This window comes from Poecilia reticulata, chromosome 13 (genome assembly GCF_904066995.2).
Source record: "Poecilia reticulata chromosome 13, P_reticulata-male-v2, whole genome shotgun sequence".
Classification (NCBI taxonomy): Eukaryota; Metazoa; Chordata; class Actinopteri; order Cyprinodontiformes; family Poeciliidae; genus Poecilia; species Poecilia reticulata.
The window spans coordinates 7,065,229-7,083,759 of NC_088842.1; the positions used below are offsets into that span (position 1 = coordinate 7,065,229).

The following is an 18,531-nucleotide window of genomic DNA, read 5'->3' on the forward strand; positions in this document are numbered from 1 at the left end:
GGGGGGGGGTGGGGGATGTCTGTCATTACACCCAGTGAATATGATCTCTCAGGGAAGCACCTCCAGTTCATGAATGCCGATGATTTACAGCACCTGAGAGAAGAAATGCTAATTTGTTTAACGTCGAGACGTGATTTGTGGCTTGTTGCCTGATTCATATCAAACATCTGGAAGGCACCGTGATTTCTTATGTGCTGGTGATAATGGGGTGATTTTTTTTTTACACAGTGTGCGTGCATGTGTGTGTGTATGTGTGTGTGCTTGCCTGGAGGGTTTTTGTTCCTGCTGACAGAGTAATGGATCTGCTCATTGTTGCATGTGGACTTGGTGTGATGTATGAGATTCATTTGAAATTCTTTGTCCTAAATGAGGCACTCACATGTCTCCATATGGGAGATTATGAACTGGAAGGGCAGCGCTCTCCCGGAAAATGAACTGAAGTAGCTCATACTTGCGGTCATCATCGCACTCAAATGGGATTTATTGTGTTTTTTTTTTTGCCTCATATTTTTCTATTAATGAAAAACTCATTTCATGGGCAATCAACGTGGCTTCGAATATAAATGTTTAGAATTACTATAAATCAAAGTAGCAAAAAGAAATGGAGAAAAATATATTGAAATTATTCGCACATTAGAAACGTATACAGGGATTTTTTTTAATGTATATTCAAAACAAAAGCAGAAATCGACTCTAAAGTCCATTACGCAATTTGTTTTATTGCCAAGTTGATTTGGAGTATATCTGCAAAACAAACAAACAGAAAAAAAGACATTTTTCACATTGGCTTTTAAAAAAATAAAAGCCTTATCAACAACAACAAAAATCATCAATACGTCATTATAAAATGAATTTCTTATAAAAACCCACAATTAAATTTACACGGAAAAAGAAAAAAAAATAGCTATAAAACATTTCGACATGCAATAAATACATTCATTTCATGAAAGCAAGATAAGATCAATATTGACACAAAAAAAGGCAGAATGTGTGTGTTTTTTTTTTCTTTGAAATACTGTTTGGTTTAAAGTATTGCTTTTAATTGTAACCACTGCAAAAACAAAACAAAAAAAAGAAAGAAAAAGAAAGGATTGGAGTCTGCTCATGTTTTATGAAGTTCTGCTGCAATCAGATCCGTTTTGAGGTCCTGAAAAATCCCATTTCCACTGTAAAATGTTGATGTTCACTTCAAGTTCTGCACTTTTCCAACTGTTTCCAACAACTGCTGTCCGCAAGTCACTTTGTGCTGCTGCTGAACTTTTGCGTCCCCCTTAAGACTCAACGTGAGCTTCATCAGATTGTAATCGACTATATGAACGCGTAAAATATGTTTTTATTCAGAACCAAAGTAGATGCCTTCTGCATGAGGACCATTGAGGCTTTTGTTGGAATGGAATCTGTCACTGGTGTGGGTTTTTCTTTAAAAATGACTTTCTCAACTAGGAGCGACACTCCAAACGGAGCAGGGCAACCTAATTAAATCTGACCTAATCTGGTGCAACCGTCTGCCAGCCAGCTGTGTGTGTGTGTGCATGTTTGAGATTTAAAAATGCTCCAATTTCTGACTCTTTTTTTTCCATCTTTTCTCTTTGTCTTAAAAGAGTCAATCTTATGTTTTTTTCTGCATTTAACGCAGCTGAGCAGATGTAAAGTGACATGCGAACAGAAACCCTTGCACTATCCGGGCTACAAAGGCACACACTGCAGGGTAATCATCTCGGAAGACACGATGACGTGAGCAATCATTTCAAAAACTTGACAAGCATTGCTGCAATCAGCGACACAACGGCAAAAATCGTCAGCTTAAAAGCAGCCACGGCTATCGAGTGCAAGCTGTTTGTTTTTTGTTTTTTTCCCTCCTCTGTTTCTGCTTCTTTTTTACTCTCAACTTTTCTTCTTTTTTCTTGTTCTCTCTCCATCTCCAACGCATGACTTGGCTGGTGCAACCAAGGCGCGACTCAATTGTGCAATTTCAAACATGTTTACTTTACTGGCATCTTTCTGAGCATATTTTCCCCCTGAACATTTCCCCTTGCATTATTCTGCATTTCCTCTACAACGGCACACTGTCTTTAATCTTCCCTTTACCACACCGTCTCTTGGTTTAAAATCTGAATATAATAATAGTGTCGGAAACTTTTTTGTTTTGTTTTATTTTTTTTTTTTTGGCCCATCGGTTTGCACTTTCTTCAAACACGCATCAAAGCTCATTTTAGAAAGGGGGTGGGGGGACTGAGAAGAAAAAGAAAGTAGCTCTTCACATAAACATTTAGACAACAGTCATCTTCTGCATGAAAAACAGCTGGAAGTTAAGCAAGTTAACGGGAGAGGAGGAGCGCAGAGCGAGGTGAAGAGGGGAGCTGTGCTCCGTCAGGGTAAAAGGGCAGCGCAGCCAAGCTGTGCACCGGTGGGAGGAAGGGGAGGGAGTAGAGCCAGAGGGAGGGTGGTTGTGGGACTTCTTGGGAAAGCTCTAAAGGCTTAATAAAGTTTTTGAAAAATATCACAATGCGGCGATTTCTTTTTTTTTTTTTTTTGCCTAAGAAAAGTGCAGTTTGGGGGGAAATAAATAGAAAGCAGCTGCTGCTTGTAATAAAAAAAAAGTACTGTTCCTCGTGCTTCTGAGCAGCGGGACAGTTGAGACCTGTAGGTGGACAGGTGCAGCAAGTGAATATGTCAGATAACAGATCATTTGCTAATTAAGGCAGGAGAATATCTGTTAAGACTATAAGACAGTATTATGAATACAGCAAGACTTCAGCATAAATTTAAAAAAAGGGATTTTTTTAAAGGTTTTAAATATTAGCTAGAAAAATACTGTTTTTGTTTGTGAATATAGTGTTCAATATAACAATCTTACTTTGTTTTGATAAAGCCTAGATTTTTTATGTAGCTAAACTTAAGATGTTGGTTCAGTCAACTATTGAGTGGACTTTCCTGCATAGGATATTAAGGCTGATTAATGGACTGTATTATCAATTAATATATTAAATTAAATATTAAGTAAAAAAAAAAAATCTTAGTTCTGACATGAATTTCTGCATTGGGGCAAGAATGTGAGTTTGTTTTTGTCTGTAGCCTAACCTAGCTAGTTATTGCAGTTAGGGCTACAGTAAGGCGTTCTAGCTAACTGAGTTTCTTATCCCTGATGCTAAAGATGTCACTGCTAATGGACAGCACATTCTAGTCTAGCTTTATGCCACCTTCTCTGAGTGCATTTAAAAATGTTGTGTCAAGCTTTAGCTAGCTCAGTGACACCACTGATACTAAAGTCAGTTTGCTAGCAGAGTTTCTGAATCCTGTAGCAGTTGATGAAGAGTTAAGGTCATAGAGGAAATGTTTACATGCTACATTGTTTAATAAATGCTAAAGCTAACAGCCGGTTTCAGGAGTGTGCATTTAGGCATAAATTCATTTAGAAACTAACAAAAGTGCCATGATATGCCAGATAAAAGAAGACCTTTACTATAACGCCAAATTAGTCAGAGGCCTAGCTTTAACTGTGAAACCTAAGTTTCACAGTTTGACATGTGAAAGTCATAAAATTTGTACTTTAGTTTTGCTTTTACTTCTGTCATGTCTGCTAAGTGCTTTAGTCTTTTTGGCAAATGCTGTAAAATCTAATAAAAGTTAAACAGCGGTAGGAGAACAGGACAACTCTGCTTGTCAGTCACATAATCTTTTCCTGTTCTGCTGGTGGAGAAACACTTTCTTTTACAAAAACTGGCAAAGAGCCCTCTAAATATGCCCCCCCCTTTAATTTTTTTTTCTATTTTATATAACTACAAATCAGTTTTTAAGAACCTATTAAATAAATTTCAGACTATCTTAATCTAAACATTTATGGTGGCCATGAGAGGCTTTTTGTGTTGGTTTGTCATCTAAATAACATTAACGAAGGCAAATGGCATAAAATCCCTTGGGGCTACACCAGTAAATTGAAACAAGGCTCCAATAATTTGACTGTGACTAAATTAGACAGCCACAGAGAAAAAGAAACACGCCGACTTTTTTATTACTTATTTACATTTTACTTTCGGAACCACATGAAATAATTTACAGTGACATGCTGAAGCTCTTTCACCCCACTTGAACTCTTTTTTTTTTTGTCAGGTTACAACCGCAACATTGTATGTACTTAATTGAGATTTCATCCGACAGATTTACCCAAAGTAGTGAATAATTGCGAAGTAAAAGGGTAAAATGCACAAAGTCTATAAACATCCAAAAATGAAAATCCAAAAAGTGTGGAGTGCATTTGTATTTAGCTACTTAATTCTAAGTAGAATACATTTAAACTATGTTAGGGGGCTACTTTCATAATTTTAATTTATTTTCTGATGAAACACCAACAACTGGGCAAGTAAGCAACCTTAAATATAAACCCTAAAATACAATGAAGCAGCTTAGATGAAAACATTCAAGTGTTAAACTGGCCCAGTCCATACAAAAACCCTTGTTGAGGATAACAATACAAGAAATCAGTTATGCAAAGGCTTTGCAAACAAAGAATTAGCTAGTTTGCAAAAATTATATCAAAAATGAATAAAAATGCACGGCACACTTTTCAGATTATTTGTAAATAAAAAATGGAAACCTATGACCTTCTTTACCCCACTTTATAGTTATGCACTTCAACAAGATGCACCCAAGTTTGCGGTTGTAGCGCAACAAAACATGACATTGTCTGCAAAGATTAGTAGGGTAACATCTCAGATACAAACAGCATCCCTAAATATATATTTATCACCCTCAAGTCACGGTCACTGTGCAGCTCCTAAAGCACACACCCACAGTGACACTGAGCAGAAGTTTTATTCCCAAAGAGCAAATAAGAGGAAGGAACAGAGACGATACAGTTCTCTGCTCTTCTGAATCCAGGGCTTCAGAAGTACGAACAGGCTTTTCATACTGAGACAATGGCTCACGTCCACCCCGCTGCGCTCTCCCAGCTTCTCTCCCTCCCCATATCTGCTTGCGAGCAGAAACACACGGCACATCCTGCTCAGCGCCGCTCACCAGCCAAAAGTTCACTTCCTGCTCCTCGGCTCTTCTCCTTCACAGCAAAAAAAAAAGAAAACTAAATCTATTCCCAGGACACGCACTAACACAGCTCATCTTACACCCAGATAACGCGGTGACAGACAAACAGACAAGTAAATATTTCCCCTGCCCTATAGATGCTCTGCCAACGTACGCTGCTGCACACGTTAAAGCAGATGAAGAGAATTTCAAAGAGTGCATACTGTAAAAAATAAAAAAAAACAAGAAAAAAAAAACCATTCAAGCATTATCTTTCCGTTTCCGCTCAGCGCAGATTTGAAGTGGAAACGTATCGTGTTATTTTGGTGGTGCTGGCAAGGAGTTGGATTTTCACTTGAGCCAGTGAATGAGAGAGAGCAAAGGAGCCTCGAATTCCCACGACTCACATCCGCTTGTTCCTACATTTTACGACACATGCACTTGTTTATGGAGCGTGTTTTTTTTCTACCACCGAGAACCCTGCGAGCAGTCGTTTTAGGCTTTTTGGTCACAGAGCTCAGCTGAAGGCACCAGGCGACCCAGAACGAACAAGCCGACTTCCTCTGCGCGAGCGCGACCTCTGTCTGGCCGGTGTCAAAAGTTCAACATCTTAAGGAGAAAAAGGGGGCAGAGCGACGTGAGGTTAGTTTCCGAGATACTGCCGGTTCTGTTTAAGGAAGTGCTGATGAGGCATCACATCACGACTTTGTGGGTGGGGGAGATATTTCAAAACACAGCACTTGTCACCTAGATATCGCCGTATATGTGGCTAAAGACAATTAAAAAAATAAAATAAAAACGCAAACCGTGTATACCCAGTTATTAAAAATCACAAACATTTACAGCCTCTAATGGTGTAGGAGTAAAACATGTCAAACGACGCGCCTCTTTGAGGACGACAGTAACTATATATGAAAAAGCAAAACATAACATCACATGTAATCTCTTCACCCATAAAGCTATAATAGGAAAGGTAATGTTCAAACACACGAAAAAACCCACAGGTTTAAAACAGGGACTGCTTCCCCATTAGCAAAGAAAAAGGTGTATTTGTCATGGGGGTGGGGGGTGGTTGATATTTTTGGGCTAAGATTTACAAAATCTTAGCTGGGTTCAGTCCTGAGGTAAGCACCAGTCTTTTTGTGTTTTTTTTCCTTTCTTTTTTAATGTGCGCCACAAATCAAAAAGAAGACAAGAACAGAAAGTCACAAGATAAAGCATGCTCGATATGATCATATGCTACTGGAAGAGACGCCCTTAAATTATTGTTACATTTGAAAAAAAAAAAAAACATATTCACAAAAGTGAGGCACTTTTTTTTTTTACTTTAAGGCTTTCAGAATAACTACTTCTGTCACAGTGTATTTATGGCTTTAGTCTTCACATTCACCTCCAGAGGTTGGCGTTGGCACTATAGTGGTCAATTTTTTTTCCCTAATCTAAATCAAGGACTAGCTATAAAAAGGAAAAAAAAGGCCAACATATTCTTTGGTAGAAAGAATTGCAGACAAAGAAAAAAAAAGTGCCTTCAAAACACAACTTTTTTTTAAGTGCTGTTTGTGTTTTCAAGTTGGAAGAATTCCTCGGTCAGGAAATAAGTTTTTATCTCAAAACTTAGGCTTGAGCGGGGCTAATGGGGGAGAGGCAGAGAGGCAAGAGGAGGCACTTGGGGCTCGGATGTAACGTTTTACAGTGGATCAGAGGAGTGAGATGGCAGGCGTGAAATGGGACATCATGCCGGCGAGCAAGTGCGAATTGTCCAGGAGAAAGTGGGATTTCACAGGGATTTACTGGAGGACAGCAGCTGGGGGAGTGCTTGTTCACCCCACCGGCTTTTTCAGGGAAGAGTCACAACAGGCTGCTTTCTTCTGATCGTGTTGCTGACAGATTAGCAGCCTGCTGTGTGCGAAAGGGAACATCATCCCTCTAAGTTGGTAGAGTGCTTATAAGGCAAGGGGGCCACAACAACGCTGGAAAATGAGAGGGATGAGAAACCATGAGCCAGTATGAGAGTTAGAGGTGCAGGGGAAAAAAAATTCTATAAAGAATCGCAATTCCTAGTCCTGGGAATAATGAATCTATTCAAAATGCTCAAAACTTGATTTTAAAATGCGTTTTAAATGCCGCTCGGAAGTATTTAGAATAATTCTTGCACCATTTTTTTTTATTTAAGAAAAAGCCAGGCAGCTAAGCCAGCCTAATGTAAATTAATTTTATGCACACACCCTATTTTTGTGTGGATATAAACTAATTAGGTTTGATGCGGTTTGGAATATTAAAGAAATGCTTTAAATAAATCTTTTTCTCTTATCAGGAAAATCATTTAAATACAATCTCCAGACCATTTGAGTGGAAAGATTGGTTCCTGTTTCAAAAAACTCTTCTGAATTGAATCGTGACCATGAAAATGGGAATCAAATAGAATCGAAAGATTTCCATCGCTAATGAGAGCACTCATGAAATTATTAGACTGAGTAAAAAATGTCACAGATTCACATTGTTGAAACCAAATAATCTTCCTTACAGAAGAAACAAATTAAAATAGTTTTGCTCTAAGATTTGGAGTTTATACATAGACACCTGTTACTTAACACTGACTGGAAGTAATGAGGTAACAGGTGGGGGAGGAGGGGAGAGAGGTTCAGTGTTACTCAGTGCTCCATCATGCAGCCCCTGGAATCTAATGAAGCATCCACAACAAGGCCTCTGACCACTGTTGATCATCACTCAATTATTAAAATAGAAACAATGTCTGTCAGTCAGTGACAGACTCCTTCGTCACTAATTCAGCCCCGGCGTATGCCTCTCTGCCTCTCCGTTTCTACAAAAGCACAAACCAACACCCGCGAGTCGTCATGAGCAGGGATTAGTGTGTCATCAGCTGGGTATGTGCAATCATGTCCCACTCATGAGATCACAGGGCTCTGCTCAGTGCATCTCCAAAACAGCTGAAAGCTAAGGAACATTTGTCACACTGCAGAGGAAGCTTTAGCTCAAGAGTGGTTGAAAGCCGGGTGTAAAGCCGATTAAGCCACCGCTGCTGTCACATAAGGGATGAGCATTTATCCGCACAAAGCCCCGCCCCTCGCTAGGGAGTGGGGGAAAAAAAAGGCCAAAAAAAAGGCATAGAGAAATGCATTATGTTTCAGCTATTTCACATAAAAGGGGGAGACAAGCAAAGAATCAAGACACACAAAGTATCCCGTACCCCAAGATTGTACAAAAAAATTATAATAATAAAAATCCAGGTGAGTTGCTTTTTTCTTGATGTTGTTTAGACCTGAAAAGTTCTGAATATTGAAAAGAAGTCCTGCATATTGTTCCTTTTGTGCTTTTTGCTTTTTCCTTTCATACATGAATAGTACACAGGTTTAGGGTCAGATTGCAAAGTATCTCTGCAACATGTTTTCTTTGGATTTCATCATATACAAAAATAAATAAACAAATTTCCTTTTGGTTTTGACTTAGTCACTATGGCTCAATGGTTGGAATTAAGAAAAAGAAACATGTTTCTTTGCATAGACTGTACATAAATACTGAAGTTCTTTCAACGAGTGTCCCTTGGTCACAGAAAGTAGAGCTCCTTTATGAAGGAGGATTTAAAAAGATACATTAGATGCATAGAAAGGCACTTACAGTCTAAACAGTTCGGTGTGCATGAGCAGGCCCAGTTCCACCCGGGCCTGAGTCTGAGGTGCAGAGGAAGATATGGAGTTGAGGTGAATGGCTTTCGAATACTGCAAACTGTGAGTGCGCGCAGACCTGTCTGTGATTGCCACCTTCACATATCAAATGTCTTAGCTGGGCGAGTAGCGGTCAATGGTTCGGCTGTCAGAGATTGGCAGGGGAGGAGGGGGAAGTGGTTGGCCCAGGATGTCCATCTTTTCATGGGTGAGGCCCAGATGCTCCGATGCAAGCTTGGTGAGCGGGTAGAGGCTCTCGATGGCCTTTGCGTCTGCCACCAGTTGCTGCTGCGCTTGAATGAGAAGCTCGTTGGCCTTTTCCTGCTTCAGCCCCAGGTGCTCCGCTGCGTACTTGCTCAGGGGGTATATGCCCTCTGCAAAGTCCAGCTTCAGCTTCCCATCTGCCGTCAGGCCGCCTCCAGTCCCCCCACCGCTGTGCATCTTCATGTGGCTGATGAGATTGCGCTGCTGGGCAAACTTCCCCCCACACACCTGACATTCATAGGGCTTTTCCCCAGAGTGGATGCGCATGTGCTCAGTGAGGCGGTACTGGCGAGTGAAGCGCATCCCACATGAATCGCAGGCGAAAGGCTTGAGGCCCAGGTGGCTGCGCATGTGGCGCGTCATGGTGCCGCGCTGTGTGAACTTCTTGCCGCAGATGCTGCAAGGGTAAGGCCGCGTCAGCCAGTGCGTCTTCTCGTGTTGGCGCAACGTGGCTGGGTCTTTGTAAGACTTGTCGCAGTTGGAACAGCGGTATGGTCTGATCATTTCCCCAATGGTTCCCGAATTCAGGCCCTGGTCAGATTTGGTCTCCAGATGCGACATGCTGTTTGGAGTGTTGCCGCTGTTAAGGCTTCCGTAACCGTTTGTGTTGCCGCCAATGCCTTTGGTGCCACTGTTGTTGTTGTTCCCCATCTCCCCAACAGAGCTGTACAGCTCCTCCTCTGTGTGCGTCTCCACATGTGCGTTGAGCTGCTCTGAGCTCGGGAAGCCTTTATCGCAGGGGATGCAGACGTACAAATTGTCCCCGAAGCTTTCGGGCTCGTACGGCATATGGAATCTCCCGATGGGGCCAGTAGGGGATGGACGGCCCTCGCTGCTGCCCGTCTCCTCCGTGCCAGAGCCACTCTTGTCGTCCACGCCTTCGCTCTCCTCCCCTGGCTTGTGATGATTGTGATGCTGGTCCCCATTCTCAGCCCCTTCCTCTTCATCTTCATCCTCGTCTTCATCTTCGCCAGCATACGGCAGGGGCTCGTGTTTCACCCAGCGGTAGATGTTTCCCATTTCTCTTCCTGCCTCTCCACCTTCTGTCGGGGTGTCAGGGCTGGCAGGGCATGGGTAGCGGTCTGTCCCTTGGGAACCTGAGCGATGTAGATGAGGCAGGTGGGGGGCTAAGGGCTGATTTAGGTGGGGAAAAGGTGGAGGGGTGAGGGAACCTGCCTGGTCGACAGACTCCATCTTTTCAGACATAAAAGCTCTCGCATTTGCCCCTTGAATGGGACTAGTGGCTCCACTTAGAGTTCCATCCCTCTCCTCATTGCTGTGACTGTTTGCCATATGGGTTTGAGAGGGTATGTGCTGAGACTGGGAGGTGGGGCTTTTTTTGGAAAGATCGAGGCCGAAGCTGGGGGAGCAGTTCCTCTCGGCGTGGCCAGGGCGTCCCAGCTGAGCAGGCAGAGATGGGAACACCTGAGAGGTCTGGTTGGAAGTGGGGGCATACAGCTCGCCGCTATGGATGGTTATTCGATGGGGGACCAGCTCATCCAGCGACGGCGCCCTGGGTGTGTTAAGAATCCCCCCCGGAGGACAGGACTGAATCACAGGAGTAGAAACCCTATACCTGCCTCCACCTCCTAAACCCATGCTGCTGGGCCCCATTTTTGGGTAAGGTAGAAATGCGGGACCGTGACGGGGAGGGTACTTCGCAGTTCTCCTCAGCTTCTTTTTGCACAGAGCCACCAAGTCAAGCAGCTGCAGATAGCTGGCCGCTGCCAAGACGGCACCCAGATTGGGTTCAGTGGGAGACGTGGGGTCTCCCTCACTGAGGCGCCCGGTGTAGATGTAGTCCAGGATGACCCTGAAGACGGCTGGACTCACCATCTCGTGGTCGAGGTTGATGAGATTGTCATGGACCACCAGGGACTTCAAGTAGTGGCTGCTGGCGGCCAGAATGTTCTTGTGAGCTCTGAAGAGCGCGTTCTGCACCACAATGATGACATCGCACAGAAAGCCTTTGGTGCGCTGGCTGTTGAGCTGCAGGAGGAGATCCCTAGCATGACTTGGAACTTCCATGGCATCCAGCATAGTCTTCAGTCCACCACCTGCAAGAGCAAAAATCTGTAAAATTTCATGCAGAAGTTGTCGTCCTGAAGTCAGCAAAAAAAGGACATACACAACAACATGAATGAATCGGAATAAATGTTTAAAATTATTTTGTATATTGGATTAATGAGAGTTTGATTTCTAGCACATAAATGCATTTTAAGTTAAAGTTATCGTTACAATTACAGAAATGAGTGCACAGAGCATGCTGCTTTTCAGCTTGACAGGTTGGAAGGTAAAAAATCTGATGTTTTTTCTGATCAGTGAACACGCCATGCATAAACACTTGCAGATTGTTGTATCAACAACACTTTGAAGTGAAAGCTGCTACTGTTGGCCTTCTCCAGTATCAGTGAGGTGCACACACAGATGTATGAAGCTAAATAGATCAGTGGATGCTTTTTTCTGATAACTGCACACTATTTGGTCTTAGAATCTCATCCTTGCCTGGCAGTATTATCATTCTTCATTTATTTTCTATGTTTTTAACACTTTGCATGAATCTAAGTGCCTCAATATCCTGTCACTTTGCTGCCGCTACACCTGAATTTTCCCACCGTGGAACAATAAAGGATATTTCTATTTTAAGGTATTCTATTTTGTTCTTTGGAGTTCATTCAGGTCTCCAAAGAGCAAGGTTAATAGCAGTTCACAGAAAGGCTGTAAAAAATAGAACGACGTTGTTATTTTTTATCTTTTTGGGTTTTCAAAATCTATCTTTCGGGGAACATGTTGAACTTAAACATACTGGCAGCTCTTTTCAAAATTTCAGAGTTAAGTTTGGTGACGCTAACCCTGCTAATGGGTAACATAAAATGCTAAAGAAAGCTTTGAATATACACTCCACAGTTTATCTTTATCATTTCACAGACTGCTGTCCTGTGGTCTCTTCTAATTGAAATAATGACTTTTTCTAACTTAAAACACATACAGCTCTGGGACAAATGAAGAGCCCACTGCTCTGTACCCCATTGAAAAGCCTCCTGGTTGTTCACCAAATATTGATTTCTGAACTCTTTAAATGTTAGTTTTGTTGTTTCTAAATTAATATGAACTTGTTTTCTTTGCATTATTTGAGGTCTGAAAACACTGCATCTTGTTTGTTTCTCATTTCCTACAAATAAATACAAAATAAATTTTTGCTTGGAATTTCGGAGACATGTCAGTAGTTTATAGGATAAAAGCAATGTTCATTTTACTCAAACATATCAATATAAAAAGTACAAATCAGAGAAACTCATCGTCATTTTAAGCGGTCTCTTAATTTTTTTCCAGAGCGGCATATATTTTTAACTCTGTTTTTTATATATGTATTTTCTCTTAGTACATTTCTTGAAGAGAAATCCAAATTGGCCAAAACCGGAATCAGCAGCTTTGCAACAGTTGAGAAGTAGGCCACAAAATTCAGATTTTTAATAACAGCCTCTTTTTAATTTTGCGCTTTATGATTTAGGTTGAAACTTCATCTGACTCCACCTGATGGGAATGAAAGGAAAGTGTGTGGGATGCATCCACAAGGGCCAGTCAGCAACAGCGAACTTTTTGCTGAAGGTGAGCACCGGGAATGGTTTTCTCATTAGCAGAAATTCAAGTCTGTGCATTGACCTCCTACTCGGCGAGCAAAGGGGAGAGAAAGAGCTTGAGTTACCCAAACCTCAGATATACATCTATTCTGTAAATTGCCTGCTTCCTGCTAAAGGTATTCCAGAGGAGCAAGCGTGGAGCTTTACACAAAGCAAGAGACGAATGTTTCACAAGTGTGATGAACAGCAGGTATAAACCGACGGGGAGGAAGGACACGTCCAAAAAAAGAGAGGGCTCCAGCTCGCTCTTTCTCCTCAGTCATATAAGGACCACAGAGCACACGAGGTGTAAATCAGCGTTAGACGGTTCGATACTTTGCACTGAGACGGACTCCAGGAATCACACGCGCACACACACACACACAAGCGCACGCACTTAAACATCAACACTGATTGTTCCATCGGGCCTAAAATAAACGACGTGGTCCGAATGCATGAAAAGCGCCGTATTGTTCAAGCGGTGGCATCCGAGGACAGTTTACTTCTGAGATTAAACGTCTCCAGCCGTCCCCCAGGGGCCTTGGTGTCACTGATGGGGAAACAAGCAACTAAATAAATATCATGTCATCCGTCTGATCACGGTCTTCCTGACACCAGCTCATTCACTTCTTGTTTATTTCACCCGCAGCGCAAGCTCTCAGAATAAGAACGAGGAAGTATGAACTTTTAGAAAACCTTGACGAGTGAACTCATAAGAGGAGGAACTCGTGAAGACGAAGAAGAAGAAAAAAAATCCCATGCTGATTTTTATCCTTTAAAAAAAAATGTGCAGATTCTTAAAACTCGTGGGGAATTCTTAGCACTGTTTCTGATTTTTTTTTTTTTTATTTAATTTTTTTTTTTTTTGCAAGTGCATGTTCAGCATGACAAACGACAAAATGGAAAGTCAGTCACAGTGAGGAGTGGCAATTGTACTGAGAATTTCAAAATGCATCTTTATCTTTCAAAAACTCCAGCATGTTTTTTTTTTTTTTGTTTGTCTATAAACAGCCTGATTGTGACAATAAACACCAAGAGATGACAAAGAAACGCCCAAGTTGAATCAGACTCTATGAGGTCACTGTCATTACATATGTTCACACCTCTGATTACTTTTTTCTCTGTCTTGCTTCTGTTGCCTTTCTACTTCACAGCGTCCGTCGGACGCGCTGGGTGTAGAAGTGAACCAGATAAAAGCGTGGCTCAACTTTTCAGACTGGCTGAAATTTTCTCTCTCCACTCCACTCAGCTCATTATCGCTTGGTGTCAAACTCTGATACCATCAGTGTGCATTCTCAAGCAGCAGGCCGGCACATCAAGCAACGGCTGCATCAGAAGCAACAAAAAAGAAAACAGTCTCTCTTCTTGCACTGACTTTTATTTATGAGGATGGATATTAAAGAAAGCTCAACCTCAACAGCATTGTGTGTGCACCTAAATGATGTTGTGCGTACAGCACATTATTCTGGGTTATGTGTTGTGGTGACAACAAGCATGATAACTGCGGTCTAACCATGGAGATACCAAGTTTTGCTTTGTTTTTTTTTGTTTTGTTTTTTTATCTTTAGCTGCTTAGAAAGCCCACATCTTTAAAAATATATATTTCAATGTGACCTTCATGCAAAAAATAAAAATAAAAAAAGGCATAGTCACAGTTTTAATCACAGTATGCAAAAAGAAATCAATAGAACTATGAAGTGGTGTATGAAGATGATATTCTGCTTTTTGCACGCATTAACGTTCCGCTTTTGTAATTTTGTGGGTATGGAGAGAAGCAAAAAAAAAAAAAAAAACACTCCTAGCCCTGACATCTGTTCGAAACATTGACATTTCGTTTGAATTTAGCCACGCTCGTTTAACTCTGCTCATTTAGTACTTGTTTTATTCTTATTTTCTGCAGCACACAAGCAAATGTTCTAAGATTTAACATCAGCTGCAGCCGTACGTATAAGCACAAAAAAAAAGTTCTTGTGAAGAGTTTAAGTCCGGTCAGCAGAGATCAGAATCAGTTTCCTGCTTTTAATGTCAACGCATCTAAAAAAAAACTCCTCACAGATGTTTGAGATGCTGTTTGAAAGGGACATGTTAATTTCTACAGGAATAAACGCAGTGACATACGAGAATGCTAAAACCATCACGTTAATTTATAACGTGCAATTTCCGTCCAGGCAAACCCTTAGCAGAGCCAATGTCTGAATAGCTGTCGATTTGTTCATTTACTCGTTCAATCTCCCATTTCGAGTGCGATTTCCAATTCATTAAAATCCAATTTTGATGCGTTTGTGTTGGCGAATTCGTTGAGAAAGGGAATGACCCCCGTCTGAGAGCCGGAGAAGGCGCCCTCAGCACAGACAGAGGGAGGGCTCCGGGCTCCGGGCTCCGGGCTCCGGGCTCCGGGCTCCGGGCTCCGGGCTCCGGGCTCCGGGCTCCGGGCTCCGGGCTCCGGGCTCCGGGCTCCGGGCTCCGGGGGTCGCAGGGAGGCAGCGCTCCTCTCAGCCTCCGTCCGTAATCTGTTTTACTCCGCTTCGTTTATTGTGCAGTAAACCGAATCACGAGTGAACCCAGCTTTCTGATCCGAACCCATCCCCAACCTCTCCCCATCCAAGCTCACAAATGAAATGTCAGAAAGTGTAGAATCGCCAGCAAAAAAAAAAAAACGAAAAAAAAAAACGTGTCAACTTATTATGCACTGAGAATGTTGCTGAAAGCAGCTTCAGACGTGTCAACACCAAAGAAGTTTCTTCAAATCTCGCTGTAGCCAAAGGAAACCCAATTATTGTTTTCTCTAAGAGTGCGTTACGCTGCGCGTGAACGTCGTTCTCGCTACATTAAATCAACAACGTGACTAATGTTACGTTAAAAGGTAATAATAATAATAATAATAATAATAATAATAATAATAAAAAGAAGAAGAAGAAAAAAAAGCGATTGAGGGGAAGAAATTGTTTGAAAACAATACAGGATGAGACGTTAAAAATGCAGAATTAAATATGTTACTCGTCTTTACGTCATTTTAGATGACAGCGTTCATTCTTACGCACGTAAAAAAAAAATCCGCATCATCTTACGAATGTAATATTCGCCGTTAATAAAAAATAAAAAAATGTAATGTGTGATAAGAGGGCAACCTCTGTGTTGTTGATCAACTTCGACTTGAACAAAAACGCAGCAGAATGTACACTGACTTTAACAAGAAACAATAATAATAATAATAATAATAATAATAATAATAATAATAATAATAATAATAATAATAATAATAATAATAATAAAAGAAAAATCAAATAAAGAAAATAGGATAAAACTCCTTTGCTCTGGTGCCGGTTCTGAACCGGACTGCATAAATGTCATCCTTCCTCCCCCCCGCGTGTCGCTGCCTGAGCGGCTCGGCTCTTACCTGCATGCCCGATGTCTTCTGCCATCCGATCTAAGTCTCCCTTAATGATCATCTCAGCAGTATCTGGGAGTCATATCTGACGTTTCAGTGTTCAACTGCCAGCCTCCAAAAACCCATGCCAGTTTTCCGAGCGCGTCTGCCAGCTCTCTCTCTCTATCTCTCTCTATCTCTCTCTGTGTGTCTCGCTCTCCCTCCCTCTCTCTCTCTCTCTTCTTTTTTTATGATTATTAATTGATATGAATTTCTTCTCGCTCCTTGGGTCCGTCCTCCCTCCCACCTACGTTTTTCCTCCTCCCACTGTCTCTCACTGCCCCGCCTCTCTTTCTTATTCTTTAAGAAAAAAAAACATATATATTCCTATATGCTCGCACCAGCATCATCTCCCCCCCACCTTCTTTTCTTTCTCTCTTTTCTTTCTGTCTCTCTTAATTTCCTTAGCTATTTTTGAGTTTGCCCAATAACGCGGACCGAGATGATAATGGAGCCTCTGTGCGCCTTAAGTGTTTTAGCGCCCCGTGTGATGTCAGTCTATAATAAAACTAAAAGGTAAAATCGAGGGCAGGAACTTCAAGTGACCCCGACGTGAACTCCTCAACACATCGTCTTAAAGGGACAGGCAGCCGTCGTGTAGATCCGACGGTAAACTTTGGAGATGTTGGGGAAATAATTTGCGGGGGGAAAAATAAAGATAAAAAAAAAAAATACTATCAAGGAATACATCGTATTTATTTATTTCAATTTAATCTTGAGATGCAATTTCAACTAATTAATTTGACTTTGATTTTATCCTGAGAAATTGATTCATTTGCATTCTGTTTACTCTAATTGCTAAAAGGGGAAGGAAAAGGTCGTCCACTTTTTCACAAATACGTAAGAAAATGCCCTCAAATTAAGCTACAAATGTTCAATTTCTAGACAATGGAGCCACTAGGAGGTTGACTGGACACCTGCTGTGCAGCATTAAGTCCTCTAATCATCAGCTGAGACGGGTCCAGCCGATGCGTTGTTTACGCAAAGGGCCTTCGGGGCGAATAACTGTAAATATGATAAATATACAAAATTAAATGTTTGTATCTCCTTTTCATTTAGGACGTGTTAATACAATGTTTGAACTTTGTTTACCTTATTTATTCTCGAGTTTTTTTTTTAATTCCTAAATGTTCTCGACCACTTTTCAGCAAATATTACAGCTTCATTTTAAAAAAAAAAAAAAAAAAAAAAAGTTTTTTAGATAAACGGATGAGTCAAATCCACATGGTTGGTCGGCGTCCGCTGCGTTCAAAAAGATTTAAAAGGAAGCCATATAAGAAACCCTTGGATGAACTCATCCCTGCGGTCTGGATGCCATCCCTGCCCCCTCTCTCTTACCTCGGACTCATGTCTGGTGCTCCCGCCGCGCGTCTTCGCTCCTTTTCGGCACCCGCGCCCCCCCTCCAGCCGCCGCCGCTGTAATCTCCGCTGTTCCTCACCGGAGTCCTGCGAAAAGCCCAGAGAGAGAAAGGAAGAGATGTCTCTCCAGGACTCTCTCCCTCTCTGCGTCTCCCAGTCTCAGTTCCCCTCTCTCCGCAAGACAAGATTTTCTCACGTGTTAACAGGACTATCTGACACTTTGGGGCTGTATTTTTTGGGGTCCGATCGGACCAAGCACGCGGCCCCGGCCGAGAGTCTACGCGCACAGCGACACCTAACGGCAGAGCGCCGTATTGAGCCGATTATCCGGGGCCGCTTCAGCACGGGGAGGTTCTGAGTTTTGTTTTCCCGGAAGACAACAGGAAATGCACAATCGGTTAAGTGACATTTTACTAACCATGGATAAAAGTTTAAGTTTACTTTTTCAGATTCACAATGAGATATAAAGTGATGGATTTTAGATGCCTTATCTGTACTTGTGACATGGCAAATTTATTATTATTTAAATTTATGATGTATTTTCTAATGTATGTACTTCTCATGATGTATGGCTGACCTTACAAATACTAGCTTTAGTGATGAAAGCTGATGTTAGTACATCCAAATCGGCTTTAGTTAAAATTAGTTTTCTGTAACGACCCCGACCTCAACCCTATTAAACATATACGGAATATCCTGAAAAGCTGAGTAAAAAATAAAGAAACTTGTCAGCGGCTGCAAAAAGTGCATAGTGGAGCTCAGACTTGCTATGGGCCAATATGTGTATGCATTTATCTGAGCCTCTATGTACAAAATGATCTTTAAATGTAAATGTTTGGATCCAGGTATTTACACATATAGTGCCATTTTATAGCACAGTCAAGCATCTATGTTACCTATAGTTATAAAAGTGCTGTATGAATCAAACATAACTTAAAAGGAATCTGAGTTCGATATTTGGCGCTTTGAAATTGGGCCTCTGCCTCTTTAAGAAGCTCCTGCTCTCTCCGGCTCTCCGCCTTCAGCGTCACAGTTTTGCTTTTCGTTATGCCATTCACAACCGTTCATGCAGTGTTGGAGTCAGAAGTAGCTCATATGATGAGCTCTAGTGCGGTTCCACCAGGTGTTTGCTAATTCCTGCTGCCACTAGTCTGGAGGA

The 18,531-nt window shown here is 41.7% G+C and overlaps 1 protein-coding gene across 2 annotated transcripts; it reads right to left on the reverse strand.

The window, feature by feature from the left end:
- Positions 1-699: 699 nt before the first annotated feature.
- Positions 700-17,996, reverse strand: hic1 (hypermethylated in cancer 1). Of its 2 annotated transcripts, none has more exons than XM_008424948.3 (2): positions 17,352-17,996; positions 700-11,023 (listed from the first exon to the last, which is right to left on the reverse strand). In XM_008424948.3, exon 2 carries the CDS (start codon positions 11,004-11,006, stop codon positions 8,817-8,819), a length of 2,190 nt encoding a protein of 729 aa, XP_008423170.1. In that variant the 5' UTR covers positions 11,007-11,023; positions 17,352-17,996; the 3' UTR covers positions 700-8,816. The 2 variants fall into 2 exon arrangements, with proteins under 2 accessions (XP_008423170.1, XP_008423169.1); XM_008424947.3 differs by having other exon boundaries at positions 15,984-17,996.
- Positions 17,997-18,531: the final 535 nt, after the last annotated feature.

Bases quoted from the DNA above. Each gene is read 5' to 3' on its own strand.
- hic1 (XM_008424947.3), bottom strand. From the start codon at position 16,035: ATGATCATTAAGGGAGACTTAGATCGGATGGCAGAAGACATCGGGCAT. The intron at 11,024-15,983 runs GTAAGAGCCGAG...TTGCTCTTGCAG, and splicing joins AGAAGACATCGGGCATGCAG to GTGGTGGACTGAAGACTATG.